Source organism: Pleurodeles waltl, chromosome 10 (assembly GCF_031143425.1).
Source record: "Pleurodeles waltl isolate 20211129_DDA chromosome 10, aPleWal1.hap1.20221129, whole genome shotgun sequence".
NCBI classification, from domain to species: Eukaryota; Metazoa; Chordata; class Amphibia; order Caudata; family Salamandridae; genus Pleurodeles; species Pleurodeles waltl.
The window spans coordinates 453,224,033-453,244,824 of NC_090449.1; the positions used below are offsets into that span (position 1 = coordinate 453,224,033).

Genomic DNA, 20,792 nt, shown 5'->3' on the forward strand with positions numbered 1-20,792 from the left:
ACGGAAAGGGAATGGGTAGCATATGTTCCTCCCCGGGAGCGATGGGTAACAGCTGAACAGCTGAAGAATCATTCCCACAAGGCATATTGAGCATCTGCTTGTGGAACATAGGCGGCCTGCAGGCAAAAATGGAGGACCCAGAGGTAACAATGTTTTTTAGCACCTTTGATATCATACTCCTACAGGAATCCTGGGCGATGGAATCAATACCATTAGTAGGATTTATAGAATATTTCAGTCCAGCCACAAAAACGAACAGGCCCGGCTGACTAAAGGGAGGCCTAGTGACATACATTAGAACGAGCATCCTAGCAAAGATCTCAGAGCACAAGGAGGAGGACCTACCCTTTCAACTAGTCAGGCTTGATGGATGGGGAAAGAACATACAGGAACCAATGATCTTAGTCAATATATACATCAACCCATAAACCAAAGCAATTGAAGCAAATAAGTTATTACTCAAACTGATAAGGATGAAAAGTATGGTACAATCAGCATATTGGCTAATATCGGGTGATTTCAACCTCAACCTATTCCACATTCCTGGTGAAACTCACATCCAAACAGTGTCAACAGTGCCCGCCCAAACCCTCCCAACAAAAAACAGGAAAGACAAATTAGGTGAAAGTTTTATACGCACCTGTGACGGTGTAGGCCTTTTCATATTAAATGGTCGAATGCTGCCTGACATCCCACCAGCATGGACAAGATCTTCCGGGAAAACAGTCTCCCATCTAGACTACACACTGGTAACTCCCGCCCTGTATACATTAGTGAGTAATTTCAGCATTTTGGACCGAGTGGAAAGTGATCACAAGCCACAGGTAATCGGGATCTGCTCATCACCATACAAGCCAGAAAAAGCGGTAGCCCTGGAAGGGGTAATTGGTACCGAAAACCTAAACCGACTTAAATGGTCATCTGAAACCATTGAAAGCCAAGCAGAAGGGGCTCTACTAAGGCTATAATCAATGTCCACGAGCAGGGCGAATTTGACAACAGTCTGGGAGAACTTTGCCACCGACCTGATTAATAAAGTCAATGTAGGATGCACGAGAAAGGGAGCACAATTGATCCACCAAAAGCGTTTACATCTACCACAGCCCGTACGGAGAAGGAAAGCAATTGTAGCTAAACTACTAAAGCAAATGCGAAAATTCGCAGACAATAGACAACTATTGGCTGCCTTGCTAGAGCAAAGGAAACTTTTAAAAGGCGAAATATGGTCCTTTCAAAAACGGCAGCAGGAGACGCTTTGGGCCAAACTACACTATGCACCTAAATCATCTGCCCCCAAAAGATTCTGGAAAATCATCAATACAATGGACAGGGGTCCAATGGCAGCTAATAACTCAAACAAATCAGAGGAAGCATGGGTGTGCCATTTAAAGTCGCATCTAAAGGAGTTGGACACCGATATTGTGCCGCAAACCCAGGGGTTTTTGGAAATCCAGGAACCCGAGGTTGTAGAAAGCCTGAAGATCTCAGCATCAGAATTAACAAACACCATTGTGAAGTCGCGAACTGAGGGCTTAACGATTTACCAGAGGCACTGTTTAAACAGGAAACAGAAAGATGGGCCAAGTTCCTGGCAGCGATGTTCAACTGCGTGTTTACAACGTGAATCGTCCCGGCATCCTGGGAAGGCTCAATAATTCACCCCATCTACAAAGGAGGGAACGCAGCTTCTCTACGTAATTACAGACTCATAGCTCTCTTAGATGTCGACCTTAAGTATTTTTCATCTTGTGTGTTAAACCCCCTAGAGACTTGGATTACAGGCAACAACATCCTGCTGTTCAATCAAAGTGGTTTTACCAAACATCAGGGAACACTAACAAACCTCATGGCACTGTGACTCATTACCAACAGAGCAAAAGCAACCAGGACTCCCACACATCTGTGTTTTGTAGACTTTAAAGCTGCCTTTGATTGCGTCCTCCGTAGTAAACTGTGGGCTAAACTTCAGCTTTGGGGGCTACCAGCTACTATTTTAAAAGCCATTGAAATGATTTATTTTGATACTTGGGTGAAGGTAAAACTAGGGGGCGGTTCACATCTATCCAGGGTGGTTAAAACAACAGTTGGCGTTAAACAAGGCTGTGTATTGGCCCCAACACTCTTTAACCTGTATATAGCCGATCTGTCTGCAAGGTAAAACGTGGAATCATCCCATTCCCCCTCACTGGGTGGCCAGCAACTATCTAATATGTTATATGCAGATGACCTATTACTAATTAGCAACACCAGAATAGGCATGCAGAAACTGCTAAACAAATTAGAAGAGTTTGCAAGGATAAATGAATTAGAAATCAACCACAACAAATCCAAAATGATTACCATAAATTGCAGACCCACCGGCCAGCGCAAATAGTACCTAAACAAAAAGACTTTGGAGTAAGTAAGCTCCTACAGATACCTAGGAGTCGTGGTCGATGCCAGGTGCAACTTCGCGCTACAAAAAGAAGCAATAAAAAACAAGGCGCAGACATTTGCTTATGCATTTTGCAAGCTCTCTAATTCAATCTGTGGCCATGCCTTGAACTCCTTGACAGCCATAATGAGAGCAAAATTATTGCCAACCCTCTCATATGGGGCTGAAATAATGAGGGGTATGGAGGCAGCTCTTTTGGAGAAGCTTTTGATTAAGACGTATAAGCGTGTCTTTCGGTTACCAAGGCATGCCTCTGCAGCCCAGGTCAGACTAGAATTCATGTTGGTTAAGCAGTCGCTGGGTTGCCCGGCAGCTTTCATCAAATGTTGCTACAAACTGAGTCGCGCCAAAAAAGGATCTTTAGCCTACTTAGGGGGTCATTCCTACATTGGCGGGCGGCGACAGGAACCGCCACTTGGCCGCTCCGCGGTCACAAGACCGCAGAGGCCATTCTGGCTTTCCTGCTGGGCCGGCGGGCGCCCGCCAAGGGAGCACCCGCCGGCCCAGCGGGAAAGGCCCTGCAACCCAGAAGCCGGCTCCGAATGGAGCCAGCGGTGTTGCAGGGGTGCGACGGGTGCAGTGGCACCCGTCGTGATTTTCACTGTCTGATAAGCAGACAGTGAAAATCATGCTGGGGCCCTGTTAGGGGGCCCCTGCACTGCCCATGCCAGTGGCCCCCTAACAGGGCCCCAGCATGATTTTCCAGTGCCAGTGGGTGCCAGTGGCATGGGCAGTGCAGGGGCCCCAGGGGCCCCACGACACCCGTTCTCGCCATCCTGTTCCTGGCGGTAAAAACCGCCAGAAACAGGGTGGCGGGAAGGGGGTCGGAATCTCCATGGCGGCGCTGCTTGCAGCGCCGCCATGGAGATTCAGCCCAGACAGGGGAAATCCGGCGGGAAACCGCTGGATCCCCTTTTCTGACTGCGGCTTTACCGCTGCGGTCAGAATGGGCAGGGAAGCACCGCCAGCCTGTTGGCGGTGCTTCCGTGGTCATCCACCCTGGCGGTCAATGACCGCCAGGGTTGGAATGACCCCCTTAGTCTGGCAGGAAATCACCCTAGAAAGAGGGAATGGAAACTACAAAAGGTATCTGGAAAAGAGTATAAGCCTCTTGAATCTAGCTGGGTAATGGGATCAGTCGCTTCCCACGATGGCTTTTAACAAAGCAGTCAATAAGTCAAGTAAACTACATAGCTGGTTAAAAGACAGAGAGGCTCTGACCAAAAGGTCACATGGCTGGCTGACTCTCAAATCGTATAAAACTCTTAAAAAATCCTCACTTATGGCTGCCCCCTACTCACGGAAAATTAAGCACCGCTTTCCAAGGCTCAGACTGAGTGATGTTCCAACGCCAGACCGCCTGCGAAATTGGAAGAAGGGTCCAAGAGCGGGCATACATGAATTCCGCCTTTGTCATCTGGCAGTAGAAAACTTGGTGCATGTGGTCTGCATTTGCCCGGCACTGGCTGTTGAAAGAAAACGCTTACTGAAAAAATAACTAAATGGCTTATGGATTAGATCCTGTAGACAAGCACTAATTGAAGCATTCAATCTACAAAATACCATATTGAATATTAGAGTCGTTCAATTCTTGGAAATCTAATCCGGTAAAATAATATCTGCTGAAACAAGCATGTGATAGGGAGGGCGTAAATGGAGACATAATCCATCAAAGAAAGAAAGGTAATTTGGTAACATCGCCACACCGCTAGACCACTATGAAGTCTTGCATCAGTAACCCGAGTCAAGTAGGAGTATTTCAAATTTGTAAAATGTACTTAGCTCTTCCCAGTTCTATAAATGTATGTTATTTATATGTTTGAGTGTATTAACATGGTTCTGTCAAATTTTATGTGGAAGGATTACTTTTATGGGTTTAATTAACTAATAAAATAAACATTCATTCATTCATGGATTCATTTTTGACTACTCTTTCTCATTCTTTCAACAAATTAGGCATATTTCCCACTTGCTTTAGCAACATCCTCATGCTATGGAAAATCATCCCTTTTGTCCCCTCACACTCATTGGACTGCTGTAAATTCAATTATCTTCTTACAGACAGATAATGGAAAGTCTGTCTTGGGCTTTCTGCCTTCAGATACTTCCAAACCCTCCTGCATGCCTCATCTGAGGAATGCCTCCTTGCTTCACCATCTCGTCTCACTGTTCTATTTTTCATTGCCTTCTGAATGCAAAATGATGTAACTTAAAAGTGTTGTGCCTAGATCTTGACGCTTTCCATAAAATAGGTCCTCTGCTTCTTCGCCACTTTATCACTCTTTATATTCCTTCCAGGCTCCTATGCTTTGCAGTGCTTTACAAATTTCTGCATCCTCCTCACATATGCTGTACGCTGATGCTTCTCCTTTCTGGTATCAAAGTACTGGAACTCTTTGGCTCCCGAGTTCTAGGGTCTCAAGTCTTCAGTCATTGGGAAAAAAGCAACAACAAAAAAACTTGCCTTTTCCACATCAGTGCAGTCTCCACCTCTCCTTCAGTTATTGCTCAGCACCAGGCTCCTTGGTTGGGGTAGAAGTTTACAATCATTAATTTCATTCAGTTGAACAATAACTGTAGAAATGTGCTTAAGCTGCACTATTTGCCACATGTTTCAAAACACCCTGGGAGGTGGGAAGATGAAGAAACTCAAATATGATCTAAATGTATTTTGATGGGCTACTGGGTTCAGGCCAGTGAAATTGACCTCTGGTGTTTTACAGTGCATCATATGAAACGAATCGAATTATAACAATGTCACGTGAGAGTAGATAAACATTAACTGTGTATTAAAATACATTTACTGTGTGTTCTGTTATAATTCCTTGAAGGAGACTCGTAAACGTCCTTTAAAAGTTGTCAAGTCCTATTGTAAATACATTAATGTTAGAGGCCCAGCGTGCTTTAAATTGAGCTGTTATAGTCTGACTCTGAATTTGGTTCCCTAGTGCTGAGTATAACCTCTATCACGTTATATCCCAACTGAAAGAGTTCGATTTAGGCTTCCAGTTTGCGGTTCACGACGTGCGTGCCCCTTGCTGCCCAGTAGAATTTGGTTTGTGTCAACAAGTTCAGAAACTAGATGCTGCCACCCAGGCTCAGTGCAGACTATTCATATAGACAACCTCCTACTCCCACGCCTGTAGGGACAAGCTTAGTTTATCTTCTTAGTTCGGACATACCATGCCCTACCCGTGCAGACAGTCTGTTTTGTTCTCTCGTCTCCTTCAGAGCAATGGTCAGCCGCTGCGTTCACTTGTGTTGTGAGATAGCTCAGCGGGATATTTGTCTGATGTGAAAGTCACATTTCTTATGCGTTCTCTGAACTTCATTAAATGTAATCATGTTGGATGATGGTAGTTGTTATCTAACATAACGTTTTACACAATCTGTGGTAGTAAACGTTTAGGAAATAAACAAGTTTTAATTAGTTTATGCTATTTTCTAATATCTCATATCGCAAGAGTTTTAAATTGAAATATAGAAGTACTACTCATTCTTTAGCTACTGAGAAGTCCTGGTACTCTCCTGTGTTTTCTTCCACTCGTTCCTTTCTACTAACTCAATCTTTTTTGTCCTCTCTGATATGTTCATTTGCACCCATTTGCAGAGCATTCAGCCCATTAAACTGCCTCGCAGTTCATTTTCTTAAAAAAAAACAAAAAACGATGTGACACGGCCAATGCTGGCAGCTCCATCGCGCTTTTTTAGTTTACTGTAAGCCATGTTACATAACAACTAAACTGCTGTGCAACATGTAAAAAGCCATTGTCAAAATAGGTTTTGCAGAGGCAAAACCTAGTGGCTTTGTCAGTGCGTGTTTGGTTTTCGTTGACTTTAAAGCCTCGTCTGGTTCTAGAAGTCGCACCCTTCTATGGAACAAGCTCGGGTCTCTCAAAATAATACCTAGGCTACAGTTTTATTGTATTGCTACGCAGCGGGAAGCAGTGAGTGTAAGGCTTCAATTATCAGTAAATGTCTGTAAATGTAGCACTAAAAATGGGCTTAATCAAGACTGCCTCTTAGCGTTTTTGTTTAACGTATTTATTTGTGATGTCCCAAATGCAATTAGTAATATTAATTCGTGCTCCCCCAAAAATAGATGTTTTTCATGTTCATTGTTTTTATTTTTAATTTGTGGATGACTTTATTTTACAGTATTTGAAGCCATTAGTCCTTCGAAGGAGAAACGCGGCACGCCAAAATTATTGAAATGCTAAGAAACCTGTGATTAATGTCTTCTAAACAAAATTATGAGTATATGTAAAGAAATACTGGACGTTTTGTTGTCATCCTGCTGATAGGTCGATCGAAGTAGTTAACAGATATACTACCTCTCTCGGTATCATGTTTACTAGTCTAATAAAGTTGGATGCCCATATAAAGATGGTAAAAATGAAGGCTGTGGCTTTTTTAGCCGGACTTCCAACATTTAATGTTTGCTACGCAGGCTTTTTAACACAACCACTAATCAAAGCCGTACATGGCGACATTGTTTCAATAGTTTTATATGGATCTGAGATTGATCGTTTAGGCAACTGAATTTACTATAATAGAATTGCAGGGTGCATAACATTCCTTTAATCTTACTGAATTATCTCGGTTGGAGGCTATGAGTTTAGAGTTGTGATATAGTGCTTGGCAACAATTAGCGTGGTGCCGATGAAACACTTTATACTTTACCTAGGAAATTCCTTTTCACCTAAACTGTCATTATTGACCTTCATGCTACTTGATTCTTACGAGGATAGCTTTTTAAAGTTTTTAAATAAGGAGTTCACTTTGTTGCTAAGTTATGACGGGGGTTTAGCTAATGTTGAAATTAATTGTAGGAATGTTGTGTTAAAACACTTGATTTTAGAAAAAAATAGTAAACAAGAGGTTGTTTTTATATCTGCTTTTTAGAGATTTGGTGAATCACTAGGTAGAGGCACTTTTAGTTGTTATCTTGATTGCTGACCAGACAATGAATATGTTTCAATAATGATGGGTAATGCTTGGTTTGGCTGAAATATTCAACAAAATGTAAGGTTTATATACATGTATGTTAAAAATGTAGATGTACTGTAACCCATATTGTATTAGACTGCTGCTTACTTTTATCATTGTGTTCTATTTTTTATGAATATAAGGTAAGTTGTTGCAGAGAAGCTTTGTTTGTATTATCTCAATTACCTTTGTTTAGTGTTTCCTTCGCTTTATGGAAATTCTTATATAATATGCATGGTGATTTTGTATTAACTGAAGTGGTTTGTTTTTATATATAAATATAATTGTTTGCAGTTTCTGTTACTTAAAATTGTATTAAACATGAGTTGCTGTCCGTGGTTAAATTTTAAGTAGATTGGTCCAAGTCAGAAGTAGTGCTTCCAAAACTTCTGGGAAAATATTTATCAAACATTAGTTGAAGGTGCCCACTTTTGTGCCATTCTCGCGTGCAAGGAGTAAATTGTTGTATGCGTAGTTCCAAAAACCTCACTTTTCATTTGGTAGCTGGTTGAGACAACAACACTTTTTCAGCAACCGTGTCTGTGGCAATTAAATAAGCAATACTATATTGACAAAAAATAAAGCTAGTTTTAGGTGTTTCAGTTTTAATAAAGAGCCCACTGTCAGTATGTTAAGAAATACCTGCCTATAATATGCTTACTACTTCGTTGCATTTGGGCATCAGACCTCACAGTAGATTGTTCTAATCAAGCCTAACGTCGATGTGTAGGCTCTGGTCTCATGATGCTTCTCAGCATGTATCCAAGCTTGTCTTTGCTGAATAGATTTTGAAAAGCAGTCCTCACTCGGTACTCTACGTTCTTGACATTAAGGTCTCCATTTGCTCATGCCATTGTGAAAAGTACGAGTTTATTCATGGTGGTTAAATCATTAGTCTTGCATTCTGTGAACATTGTCATTTGATTTGCCTCGTCTTATAATGCTAGTTTTACTAGTTTAATCTCTTCTGGGCTCTTGTGCCACCACAATCATGTGCTGTTTGTGTCTTGAAGAAACGAAAATGAAGAAGTTGATGGTAGTGGTCCCTCTGCAGAAGACAGCAGTGTTACTCGTCCACTCTCAAGGCCACCTCCCACGTACCGCAGCTACAGCCTCACAGAGCGTCGACGGATTGGCAGTATGACAGGTGTGGAGGAAGCACACTATCAAAAGGTGCCCACAGATGAATCAGAGGCCCAGACTCTAGTCTCTGCAGATTTGGATTTCATGAAGAGTAAGTGCTTGGCGCCCGCGGAGTGTGAGAAATACAAGCCGAAGCTGATGTTTTGTGGAAGACCATAGGGGAAGTGAAGTCGATGTCACATTCACATAGCTCTCCCTGTGCTCTTCCACGAGTCACGTTTCTGCAGCACTTGGCATGGGTGTCTTTTATTTAGCTGGTTGCCTACAGCATTGGGTCTTCTTATGGGTTAGAAACCTGTATCACTGCATCAGAGTCCTCTGCTGGCTGCCTGTCTGTGTCACTGTGGTCTGGGGTCTTCTGTAGGCTTTATGTTTCTACAGTCACACTTCTAATCTAGACAACATATTTATATCAGTGTGGCTTCTTTCTTTTGACCTACCTATCTTTTTAGCTGTGGCCAGTTGTTTCCTGTAAACCTGCATGCCTGTGTCACTGGAGGTTATATTGCTACATTGCATTGGACGTCTGTTTTACTGCTGCCTGTGTTTTCCTTTTGACCTGCTCCTCTTTGTGGGGTTACCTTTCAAACTGTATGCCATTCAGTGTGTCCTAAGGTCTTTTATCAGAATTTGTTACAGCCCTTGCAGTTGTTGCTTATATGAAGTCGCCTTTTTGTGTGTCTGATATATTTTTAGGCTTCATGGGAGTTGACTTCCAACAAAATAGCTAGTGCTGCCAGATTGCGTGTATGGCTTAGTTCTTTATGTCCTTACTTCAAGAACTCCCTGCCCAAGATAAGAAGCAGATGGGTATCTTTAAAGTCCCAAATATCACAGCTTTTCCACATCAGATGATGATCTAAGTAACCTTAATCTGTTACTTAGTGGGAAATGTGAAAACATATTCCCTTTGGTTAAAAATGAGTAAAGGAAAATTAAATCAGAAACCTAGTGAACGGGGGGAGGAGGGGTCAGGGGGGAATCAGTGATGGAAATGAATAATAGTCTAAACACCCAGTCTAATCAGAATGCTGTTAGGATTATTGTGCACCCTGGCTCTTGGCTGCTATGTGAGTACAAAGGGTAACATAGTGTTTCTCCTTGACTTGAACAGACCTCAAATCAGCCTTTCAGTTTATTGTCACCACCTGATGCTGAAACCATGGGTTATCTAGGTTACCTCCCCCACCAAGGAAAACAAGAATTGATCCAGCCAAGATACATTCCTTTTCCCTAAAGAGAAGTGATGTTAGAGCAAAGGTTTCTCTATTGAGGCCATCTCACTACATACTTAGGTGTGGATACCCAAAGAACTGCACACCTCCCTGCTACCAGTGGAAAGCAACAAAATACTAAGGCTGTTCCCACTGATACTGCAGTGCTGCCCAGTTGCAAAAACCTGCAAGAGCTGCAGTCATTCAAATATGCAGTACCTTGTGCTCTCCTGTCTTTGTATTCTCCAATGTTGTTTGTGAATTCCTGTACCCTTAAACCTGTCTGGTGAACTTTTTCTTTAACGCATATGGAACTCTGGTGAGATAAGAGATCATAAAGTCAAGTGAAGGCCCACTGAAAACCTTTTATCAGTGATAGTCAGAGACAACCCTAAATTCAACAAAGTAGTGGAAAAGAAACCTCCCTTAAATTCAATACCAAGAAATGTAAAAGTAGTTGCAGAGTATAGACATTAAATATCACCAGTTTTCCACTGTGTATGGGCTTGAAAAAGCTGTCTACTTGCACTGGCTTATGGCTCTATTAAGAGTAGGAAAATAAAGTATTGGTAGAAGGAATTTTCATAGGTCATTGTAGGCAAAGAGTGATTCTACTTCTTTAGCAACAAACCATAACACAGACCCTGCCTAATGAAGACAGTTATTATTAGGTGAACGCTACTGCCACAGTCCACTGAATCAATGAGAAAAAAGACAGCAGAAGAAACAGTTCTGGTGAGCCTTGGATCTTAATTATATGCTAACGACCAAAGGAAGAGAAATGTACAGTGAGTCAGGAGCTTTGTTAGATGAGGGAGAGGACATTTGCTTAGAATGTAGTAGATCTAAAAGGAGAGGAACTTCTGATGATCTTGAGCTTGGGGTTAGGAATTAAGGAGGATTAATTCTTAGTGAGCCTAGGTTCTGGGATAAATACTTAAAGCAAAAAAACAGATTTTTTCTTTGTCCCTAAATCCTCAGATGGAGACAGAGGAGAAGGAACACCTGAGAGACTCAGCATACTGAAGCTCTGTTAGGTTATGCCTAGAAGATAGGCCTTATCCTGGATACTTCATGTACAGTGGCTCGAATGTGGGCTTTCCCCAACCTGTTTCATCACTAGAGGATGGGTCTCTCCTGGAAAGTTTCCACACTGCAGTTGCAAAAAAGAAAATTTTTCTGACTACTAATCATATGTGGGGTGGAAGAGTGAAAAAAGGAAGAAACCTGTTGTGGTTCCCACATCCACAGTGGCCGGAACGCAGGTCTTGTCCTCAATTTTTCCTATGGCAATGACTGAAAGAGTGGCCCTGCCTATTCCACAGTGGCTGGAAAATGATTCTATTCTAAATATATCGCTTTTACAGTCACTGAAGAAATGAGCAGTATCTTGGAAACTACCCTTGTAATGGCTGTAAAACAGACTGTTTCAAGGTGATTTTGTTCACCTATCTCACCTCAAGAAATTCCCTGCATGACACACACTTTCCTTGGTCCTTCACTTAATTTCCCCAAGATAATGACCAAGAAAAGTTAAATCTTTTCTGAGTAGCATATTGATGATTAGGGCAGACTTTCTTCACAAAACTGCACAAAAGTACTTTGTGATTCTTTGAGGACAGGATCATAAGAGCCTGTGTGTGTTTGAGTGCATGTGACCAAGTTAGCAGCACTATACTTGCATTGTTTTTGCTTAGCTGCTTTGTACTAGTAGCATCCTTTGTGTACCAAAGTATCTGGTGCTGTACCTTAGTCCCCTTTGGGTAAATTGATGGTGTCAGTTATTGTTTATCCCCTAATGGGAGAAGTCCTTTCAATCGAATAAGAGCTTGAGTCTGTGTTTTACAGTGGAAGAATTTGGCCTTGAAACTTTGTGTGTTTTCTGGTCTGTGGGGACCAATGCCTAGGCCTATTTTGATTTAGTGGCAATCAGTCACCATTGTAAGAGATTTTCTTGCTACCTCCATGTTATTACCAGTGCAGAGGGAAGATAATCACTTTTCTTCATTCTTTTCCTTCTGTTTTTGCAAAAAGGCCAGGGTAGATGATCAAGATATCTTCCTGTGTTTTAGAATAGCTTCATGAGCTGGTCACAGCTTTCTATCTGATGCATCAAATCATGCAATTTTTCCTCTTTCTAAAGTACCTAAATTCAATGAACTCATTCTTTTTCAATTAATTCATCTGTAATGAGATTGTTTTTGATCGCATGTGTGGCTGTAGATACACATGCTCTGCATATTCCTGCCATCTAGTGATGGATCCTGAGTGGTGCAAGTTGTTTTTCTTTGAAGAAGTCTTTCAAGTCACCAGATCGAAAGACTTGTCTCAGTGGTATTTGCATAGGCACCAAGTCCCTTGTTAGATTGTTTTCTCTCCACTGTCAGGTTCGGACATGTGTATCTCTGCTCCATCTTTTTGAATAAGTTCAGTATTGTATTTGATCGCTCGTTTCTGTCTCAGCGCTTTCCATGGTTTCGTCAGGTCGGGCTTCAATGGAACACCCTTTGGGACCTTAGCGCCCGTCTCGGGTCTACCTTCTGTGTGGCTCTGAAATCAATAGGAATAGTTTCCTGATGGAACGGACTCCATTCCGCTTCTGTCCTCGGTGCCACGCAAAGTACCTGCACACCGATCAGCTCCTTGTGTGCAACCTTTGCAATGCCCCAGACCACCGTTAGGCCAACAGCGATGCCTGTAAGTAATTTTGAAGTGAAAAGACCCTTCGGGACTGAAGTTTGTCAACTGGAAAAAGCTTGGAAGGCACCAGGAGATGACTGGAAAAGTCTCAGAAGGTGCAGGGAGGCACCCCGGACTTCTTTGGGGAAGGGCTTGCACAGGAGGAACAAACAGTGCAGGAGGAGGAAGGTTTTTCCCTTCAAGACAGCTCTGAGTCAGATGTGGAGTTCAACATTGAGAGCCAATTACTTTCCTCTGCCCAGCAAGTGAGTACTGTGGTCCCTGGTCTCCCACAGAAACCCTCCAAAAAGGCCCTTCGGCCTGTTATAGAGGTCACAGGGCCACCAATGCCATCCAGCCCTGGTTGGTACCAAAAGTCTGTTTCTGCCTCCGCCTTCTGGTTTCGTGCTGAAAACAGCCTCAAAGGCTAAAGCCTCAAACATCGGCTCCAACCACCTGGGACCAAGAGATTCATTCAGTGTCGATACAAATCTCGGGACCACTCCAACAGCCATCTGCTTTGACCCGGCACCGACCAAGCTCTCAAAGCACAAATCTTTGGCACCGAAGCCTTTGAAACTGAAAACTTCGAAATCCAGGGAATCAGGCCAGTCCTCCACCAGTCCTTCTCCAGTTCAGCCGATTTGTGTAGAAATGGATGCTAGACAGCGCAAACTTCAAATTCAAGAAGCCACAGGCTGCAACATAGCTACACCTTCCTCTCCGGTGCTTCGACTTTCGAGGAGGCTCTGAACATTACTGTACATCCGAAGAGGAGGACAAAGGGCAAGGCTGCCTGCCCAGCATGCTGGCCTTCTCCAACACCTCCTCCTCCACTACCTTCATCACCTCTACTCCCTTCCCACTCACCACCTCAGTCACTCATACAAGGGGATGACACATCTCAGGGTTTCACCACAGTCTTACACTGGGGGTTTAGGGGATTTTCCTGATGATGCATATCCATGGGATGCTTATGACCCTGATCCCATTGCACCAAATAACCCTAATCTCTATCGAGTACAACAAATTGTCCTAGAGGACCACATTATCACCAACAACTCTATCCCGTGCATCCTCGAAGCAGCAGACCCAGCAGCCAGGGGTATTAATAGAAGTATCATTTTGAGAAGGCATGCTTGGCTTTGGTGTTCTGGTTTCAAGCCAGGACATGTTTAAAACTACCTGTTGGACCTCTACCTTGTTGTCCCCATTTATGGTGCTCTTGACGGAGGTACTAAATCAATTATTTCATCTCATCCCAATGTGCCTGATCGTATCGGGCAAAAAGGTCTTGAGAACTGGCAATGCGCCAATCATTTGTGGTTTGCCCACCACCCTCTTCCCTGCAGCATCAATTCTTTTATTCTCCCTTTTTGAGGGGGGAGAGCAAGCAGGAGCACTTGTTTGGACTGCAAGACAATACCACACTTGATAAGATGAAGAAGGACACCGCCAAGGCCATGGGTCTCCCAGGGAACAAGGGTACATACAAATCCTCCACAACAGTGGCTTCCACCTCACACAGCAGACAACCCCACCCCTCTTATAGTAAAGGTTAATTCAGAGGCTCCTACAAGGGGTCCAGTTGCAAAAGGAGAGGAAAGAATACTGCCACACGTAGATCCCCCTCTACTGCCAAACACTACCTACCTACACCTTCCCCCAGGCCATTCAACACGTGCTAGGGGAAGACTCCAACACTTTCACACCGACTGGGACACCATCAAAATGGAGCAATGGGTCCTTGCCATTATCCAACATGGCTATTGTCTGGAGCATTAGCACACCTCCCAGCATTCCCCTTCACACCCACAGGTTATTGCAGGACCTTTGTGCTTCTCAAACATGAGGTCCAAGCCCTTCTTCTCAAAGGGGCCATAGAACCCATTCTTTGCAACCCCAAGCCTCAGGAGTGTTCTTCCTGATTCCCAAAAAGAACGGGTCCCTCAGACCAATAATGGATCTCTGACCACTAAACAAATGCATCCTCTCAGAACACTTCCACATGGTCACTCTTAAGGATGTCATTCCACTTCTACAGCAGGGCGACTTTATGTAAGCTCTAGATCTAAAGGATGCCTCCTTTCACATATCTACTGACCCTGCACACCGAAAGTACTTAAGGTTGCTCATTGCAGGCAAACATTATCATCTCAATGTCCTTTGGGGTCGCTCTGCTTCCATGGTGTTCACAAACTTTTTAGCAATAGTCGCAACACACCTACGAAGACAGAATGTCTATGTTGCTCCTTACCTGGACTGGCTCATCAAAGCTAGTACATTGCACCAGTGTCAACAGCACACTCAAATGACAGTGGATCTCTTTCACAAACAGGGGTTCACTTTCAACATTCCCAAATCCCATCTCTAGCCTCTACAAGTTCAACCTTACCCAAGAGCAGTTTTGAATGCACAGTTAGGGTTAGCGTACCTCAACCCAGCTTGCATTCAGAGGTTTCAGACACTTCATCCTCAATTTCAGGAAAATTAGTACTGTACGGTAAAGACCATTATGTGTCTCTTGGGGCTTCTTGCATTGCTATTGTACCCCATGCCAGACTACACATGCGTCCCCTACAGCAGTGTCTGTCTCGCCGATGGCCTCAGCCACATGGATATCTTCAAAACAGACAACATATTTCTTTATTCAGAATTCCAGTCATAAAGGCTTTCATGGAATGACTCAAACGTGTCATTCCACTTAGAGTACCCCCTCGTGGAACCTTAACATTGTACTCACTAAACTCATGGGTCCCCCATTTGAGCCTCTTCACTCATGTCCACTTTCATTTGTCTCATGGAAAGTGGCTTTCCTAGTCACCATCACTTCACTCAGACGTGTTGGTGAGCTCTAGGCACTAATCTAAGAAGAACCGTTCTTCCAGATTCATAGGGGAAAAGTAGTTCTCTGAACTAATCCCAAATTTCTACCTAAGGTGAATTCTGAGTTTCACAATAATCAGCATATTGTGCTACCAGTTTTCTTCTGACAACCATACACCATTGCTGAAAGAGTCCTTCACACACTAAATGTCAAAAGAACCCTCATGTTCTTTGTAGACAGAATTAAAGAGTTTAGGAAGACCTAACAACTCTTTGTAGACTTTTCCCCCACCTCACAAAGGCAATCTAATATCCAAATCAGGCATAGGCAGATCGATAGTCAAATGCACACAAACTTGCTATGTTAAGGTAAAAAAAACCTTTACCTGTTTCTCAGAGAGCTCACTAAAACAAAGGGAGCTGCTATGGCCTTCCTTGGATACATTCCCATAGCTGACATTTGTAAGGCAACTGCGTGGTCTATACCACACACCTTCACAAAACACTACTGTGTGGATGTTTTAGATGGCCAACATGCTAATGTAGGTCAGGCTGTGCTACGTTCACTTTTCCAGTCAACTGCAACTCCCACAAGCTAGCCACCTCTTGTATGGAGGGACTGCTTTTCAGTCTATGCGGAGCATTTATATCTATAGCCACACAAGCCATTGAACAGAATGTGTTACTTACCCTGTAAGCATCTGTTACTGGCATGTAGTGCTGTAGACTCAAATGCGCCTTCCCTCCTTCCCAGATGCCTCTGGCCTTTACAGTTACATTATAATTGTATATATTTGCACATATGTATTTACACTTTGCATGGACATCTCTTTTCCTACACATTCCTTCCACTCCTTTCTCACGAGCCTGTGGGAAAACAATCTAACGAAGGAGTCAATGCCCATACACAATATCGCCTAGAGGAGGAGTTACTTAATTTCGTGAATCAACACACTTCTTGGAAGAAAAACAGCTTGCACCACCCCGGAACCAACACTAGATGGCAGAAGTATGCAAAGCATGTGAATCTAAGCAGTACATGCCACGAAGAGATTCTCACAGAGTAACATAGGGCCGGATGTACAAAGCCATTTTGTGGTTACAAAAGTCAAATTTCGCCATTTGCAACTGCAAAATGGCCTTGTATAATGTACCATCCCTATTTTGTGAGTCTGTATCCTGTTACCGACTCGCAAAATAGGGATTGTGACTTGCAATCTGATAGAGACTTCTAACTGCAGATTCTTTACCTTAGAATTCTCTGATGTCAGCTTTGAATCTGGAGTTTTTCTGCTGAGCAGTACCCTGCGCACGCTGTCTGGTGGTGTCGTTCGGATCCGGGTGCTTCGTCTGGCTCCGTGTGGTATCGTCAGCGTCACTGGAGCAGTCAGTGACATAACAGCCTTCTATATAGACACCACCCTGGCGCTGGTACGTCAGTTCTTTTCCTTCAGCGCCGGTTAAGCTCAGATCCTGAAAGAACTATCCTTTTTGCAATGTTTTTGTCAAGGATTTTTCGATTGTCTGAGCGAGGTCTTCAGGAAAGGCTGGATTTAAACCGTGTGGTGCATGTCATCTCACTATGTCGGTTACGGATCCACACCAGGTGTGTCTCTAGTGCCTTGAGATGGACCACGATTCGAAGTCATGTTCCGACTGTCGGTGCCGGTTCTGAAGGCCTTGAAAGTGAGATCTCTCAAGCTTATGGTGGCCCGGCAGCTGTCTTCAGTTAGCGCAACTCCGAGGAGATCACGGTCCCGCTCTAGGAGGAGGTCACAGCACTGCTCCAGGAGCCCCAAGTCATCTTCCTCACATTCAAGGTCTTTGGGGCATTCAGGTAAGAGGCACAAAAAGAAAAAGCGGACTTCGACTTTGCCATGCCCGTCGGCCGACAAGGCTTCTAGGGAACGTCGACATTCCGAGCGCGGCTCCGCAGAGGCATCACCAGGGTCTGAGTCCGCGTCTTCCCCCTTTCCAGGAATCTGAGCGACTCCTGCTCAAATTAAAGAATTGTACGAGGCTATGCACCTTGTTTTTGAGCGAGCTGCACCCTCGGGTGGGTCTTTGGGCCCCGTGGGGTCAGCAGGGGCCCCATCGGATATGACGTCGGCGGCCTCAGCGCAGTTAGAGACCCTGGGATCTGATAGTGGATCCAGACCGGCGCTGGTTTCTCACACTAGTGGTGGTAGCTCCATCCTCATTCCTGATGATCCAGAGCCAAAACAACGTCATACGATGCTGATTCAGACTTCTACGGCACCGATTAGGCCCAGATCAGTGCCTGGGGCTTATTTAGAACAGCCAGGCACAGGAGAGGAGTGGGAGGGGTCTGAGGACCGTTTAGAATATGGATTGGAGCATGAACAGGACTGGTATGAGTATCTAGGGGAAGCCAGTCTACTGGATACTTCTCCAGATGCTGGCATGCTCTCTCCTCCCGCTGTGGCTACGGAGGAGGGTGCATCTTATGCCATGGTGGTGCGTAGGGCAGCTGAGGTCTTGGACCTAGACTTGCCTTCGGTGCCAGTCAGGACGTATCTCCTGACAGAGGTGCTTCAGCCGGGGGTTGCTACATCAGAGCCGATGTTATCCTTCAATGAGGCCCTCACAGATGTCCTTCTGGGAACATGATCCAAACCCAGCACAGGGGCTCCTGTGAATAGGGCAATCGGCCGCCGCCATAGACCTGCTCCAAACTACCCTAGTTTCCTCACCCAACATGACCCCGGATAGCTTGGTGGTCCAAGCCTCCACTTCCCGTGGTGCCTTCCCTTCCACCCCTCCGGATAGGGAATTCAATAGGCTGGACCAACTTGGAAAGAAGTTCTTTTCTTCCTCCAGCCTGGCTTTGAGGTCGGTAAACACCTCTTGCCTACTGGGCCTTTTTTCCCGTACTTTATGGGATACGGTAGCACAGGTGCTGCCCCAGGTTTTAGAGGGTGTACGGGACACTCTCACCCAGGCTGTCAAGTATGGGAGAGATGCAGTCAAGCTTACCATCAGGTGTGGCCTGGACACGACCGACTCGCTGGACAGGACAGTGGCCCTCCGTCGCCACGCCTGGCTACATTCTACTGGCTTTTCGGGGGATGTCTAGTCGAGTTTGATGGGCATGCCTTTTGATGGCTCTCACATTTTTGGTGAGAAGGCAGTCTCTGCTCTTGAGAGGTTCAAGGATTCTCGAGCTACCGCCAGATCCTTGGGCCTTTCAGCTCCGGCTCATCAGCAGTCTGTCTGTTGTCCCTTTTGAGGCTTCGGAAGGGACAAGGCACCACACCAGCCACAGGTTAGCCACCATCTTCCGGCTTCACAGCATCCCGTGCGAGGACGAGGTCGTAGTACCGTCAGACCCAAAGGGTCTGGTCAGAGGTCGGCCACCACCCAGTCCCCTTCTTCCGCAGCGCCCAAGCCCTCCTAGTATGGTTCTGCAAGACCATGTCTGTCCAGTTGGAGGGAGGATTCAATTTCATCTCCCTCACTGGCGGTCCATAACATCGGACAAATGGGTCTTGCAGATCATACAGAAGGGCTATTCCCTCCCTTTCCGGTCTTTCCCTCCTTTTATCCCTCCAGTAAAACAATGGCAGATGGAGGATCATTTGATCTTACTCCGCGAGGAAGTTACAGTTCTCTTGGCCAAGGGAGCCATAGAAATGGTCCCGATATCAGAAGTAGGCAGTGGTTGTTATTCCCGCTACTTTCTGATTCCCAAAAAGAACAAAGACCTTCGCCCAATCCTGGATTTAAGGAACGTCAATTTCTTCCTCAAGAAGGAGAAATTCAAGATGCTAACTCTTGCTCAGGTCTTGTCTGCCCTAGACCAAGGAGACTGGATGGTAGAGTTGGACTTGCAGGATGCGTATTTTCACATCCCCATTCTGCCCGCCCACAGGCTTTATTTGCGGTTCAAGGTGGGCCACAAGCACTTTCAGTTTACCGTGCTCCCCTTCGGTCTCACCAGTGCCCCTCGGGTGTTCACCAAAGTGATGGCGGTGGTGGCAGCTCATCTGTGCAGGTTAGGGATTTCTGTCTTCCCCTACCCGGACGACTGACTGTTGAAGGCTCCGACACCCAAGGCTCTCGTCACCTACCTTCAGACTACGGCAGACCTCCTGCATTCGCTGGGGTTCACTGTCAATTTGCCGAAGTCACAACTGACTCCCTCTCAGAAGCTCCCTTTCATCTGAGCTGTTCTGGACACAGTGCAGTTTCGGGCCTATCCTCCCGAGCAGCGAGTCCAGGATATTCAGGTTATGATACCGATGTTTCGGTCTCTATCCTAGATTTCGGTGAAACAGACTCTGAGGCTGTTGGGACTCATGGCTTCCTGCATCCTATTAGTCAAACATGCCAGATGGCATATGAGGGCTCTGCAGTGGGACCTGAAGTCCCAGTGGGCACAGCATCAGGAAAACCTTACCAACATAGTTCAGATCTCGGATGGAACTGCAAAGGATCTGCAGTGGGAGTTAGTGAACTGCGGTTGGTTCAAAGGCAGACTCCTCTTCCTTCCCCAACCAGATATTACAGTAGTGACAGATGTGTCACTTCTGGGATGGGACGGCCATCTGGGAGAGGAGGAGATCAAGGGCCTCTGGTCTCCGGCGGCATCCGGGCTCCATATCAACTTATTGTAGCTCTGAGCAATCTGGCTAGCAATAAAGGCATTTCTTCCTGTTGTGAAAGGGGAGATAGTGCAGGTGTTCACAGACAACACTACTGCGATGTGGTTCTACAACAAGCAGGGCGGTGTGGGGTCGTGGACCCTTTGTCAAGAGGCTCTATGTCTCTGGACATGGCTGGAACACCAGGGCATAACCCTAGTGGTTCAACACCTGGTAGGTTCTTTGAATGCCAGAGTGGACGAACTCAGCCGGAGATGCTTAGCAGATCACGAATGGTGTCTCCATTCGGAGGTGGCGCAAGGACTCTTTTAGCAGTGGGGAGAGCCTTGGTTAGATCTGTTTGCCTCCGAAGAGAACACGCAATATCAGCAGTATTGCGCTTTGGAGTTTCCAAGGCGACTATCGCTAGGCAACACTTTTCGGCACAAGTGGAGTTCAGGCCTCCTGTACGCCTTTCCGCCCATACCACTTCTGCCCAGAGTTCTCAAGAAAATCAAGAACGACCAGGCCCAAGTAATCCTAGTAGCTCCGGATTGGGCACAAAGAGTTTGGTATCCAGAGCATCAGTCCTCTAATCAGGTTGCCTCTTCAGGAGGATCTTCTGTTGCAGCAGCAGAGGAAGGTTCTCCACCCAAACCTGTCTACTCTGCGGCTTCATGCGTGGATATTGAGCGGCGGCAGTTGATGGTTTATGACCTCCTTCCTAAGTCTGTAATGTCATTCTGGCAGCCAGGCATCCCTCTACTGAGACGGTTTACACCTGCCATTGGAAATGTTTTGTATTATATTGTACAGAGAGGTCTATTGATCTTCTTTCTTCTTCTCTTTCTAATATCCTTCTTTTCATTCTGACACTCGCCCCAACAGGGTTCCTCCTCAGGG

At 45.1% G+C, this 20,792-nt stretch overlaps 1 protein-coding gene across 6 annotated transcripts in view; it reads left to right on the forward strand.

The window, feature by feature from the left end:
• SLC4A2 (solute carrier family 4 member 2) overlaps positions 1–20,792 on the forward strand; it is a 2,186,615-nt gene that overhangs the window by 1,213,316 nt on the left and 952,507 nt on the right. For all 6 annotated transcript variants that reach the window (XM_069210734.1, XM_069210733.1, XM_069210737.1 and 3 more), the window contains one exon: positions 8,437–8,657. In XM_069210734.1, the coding sequence (XP_069066835.1) occupies positions 8,437–8,657 (221 nt within the window). The remainder of the gene's footprint in view (positions 1–8,436; positions 8,658–20,792) is intronic.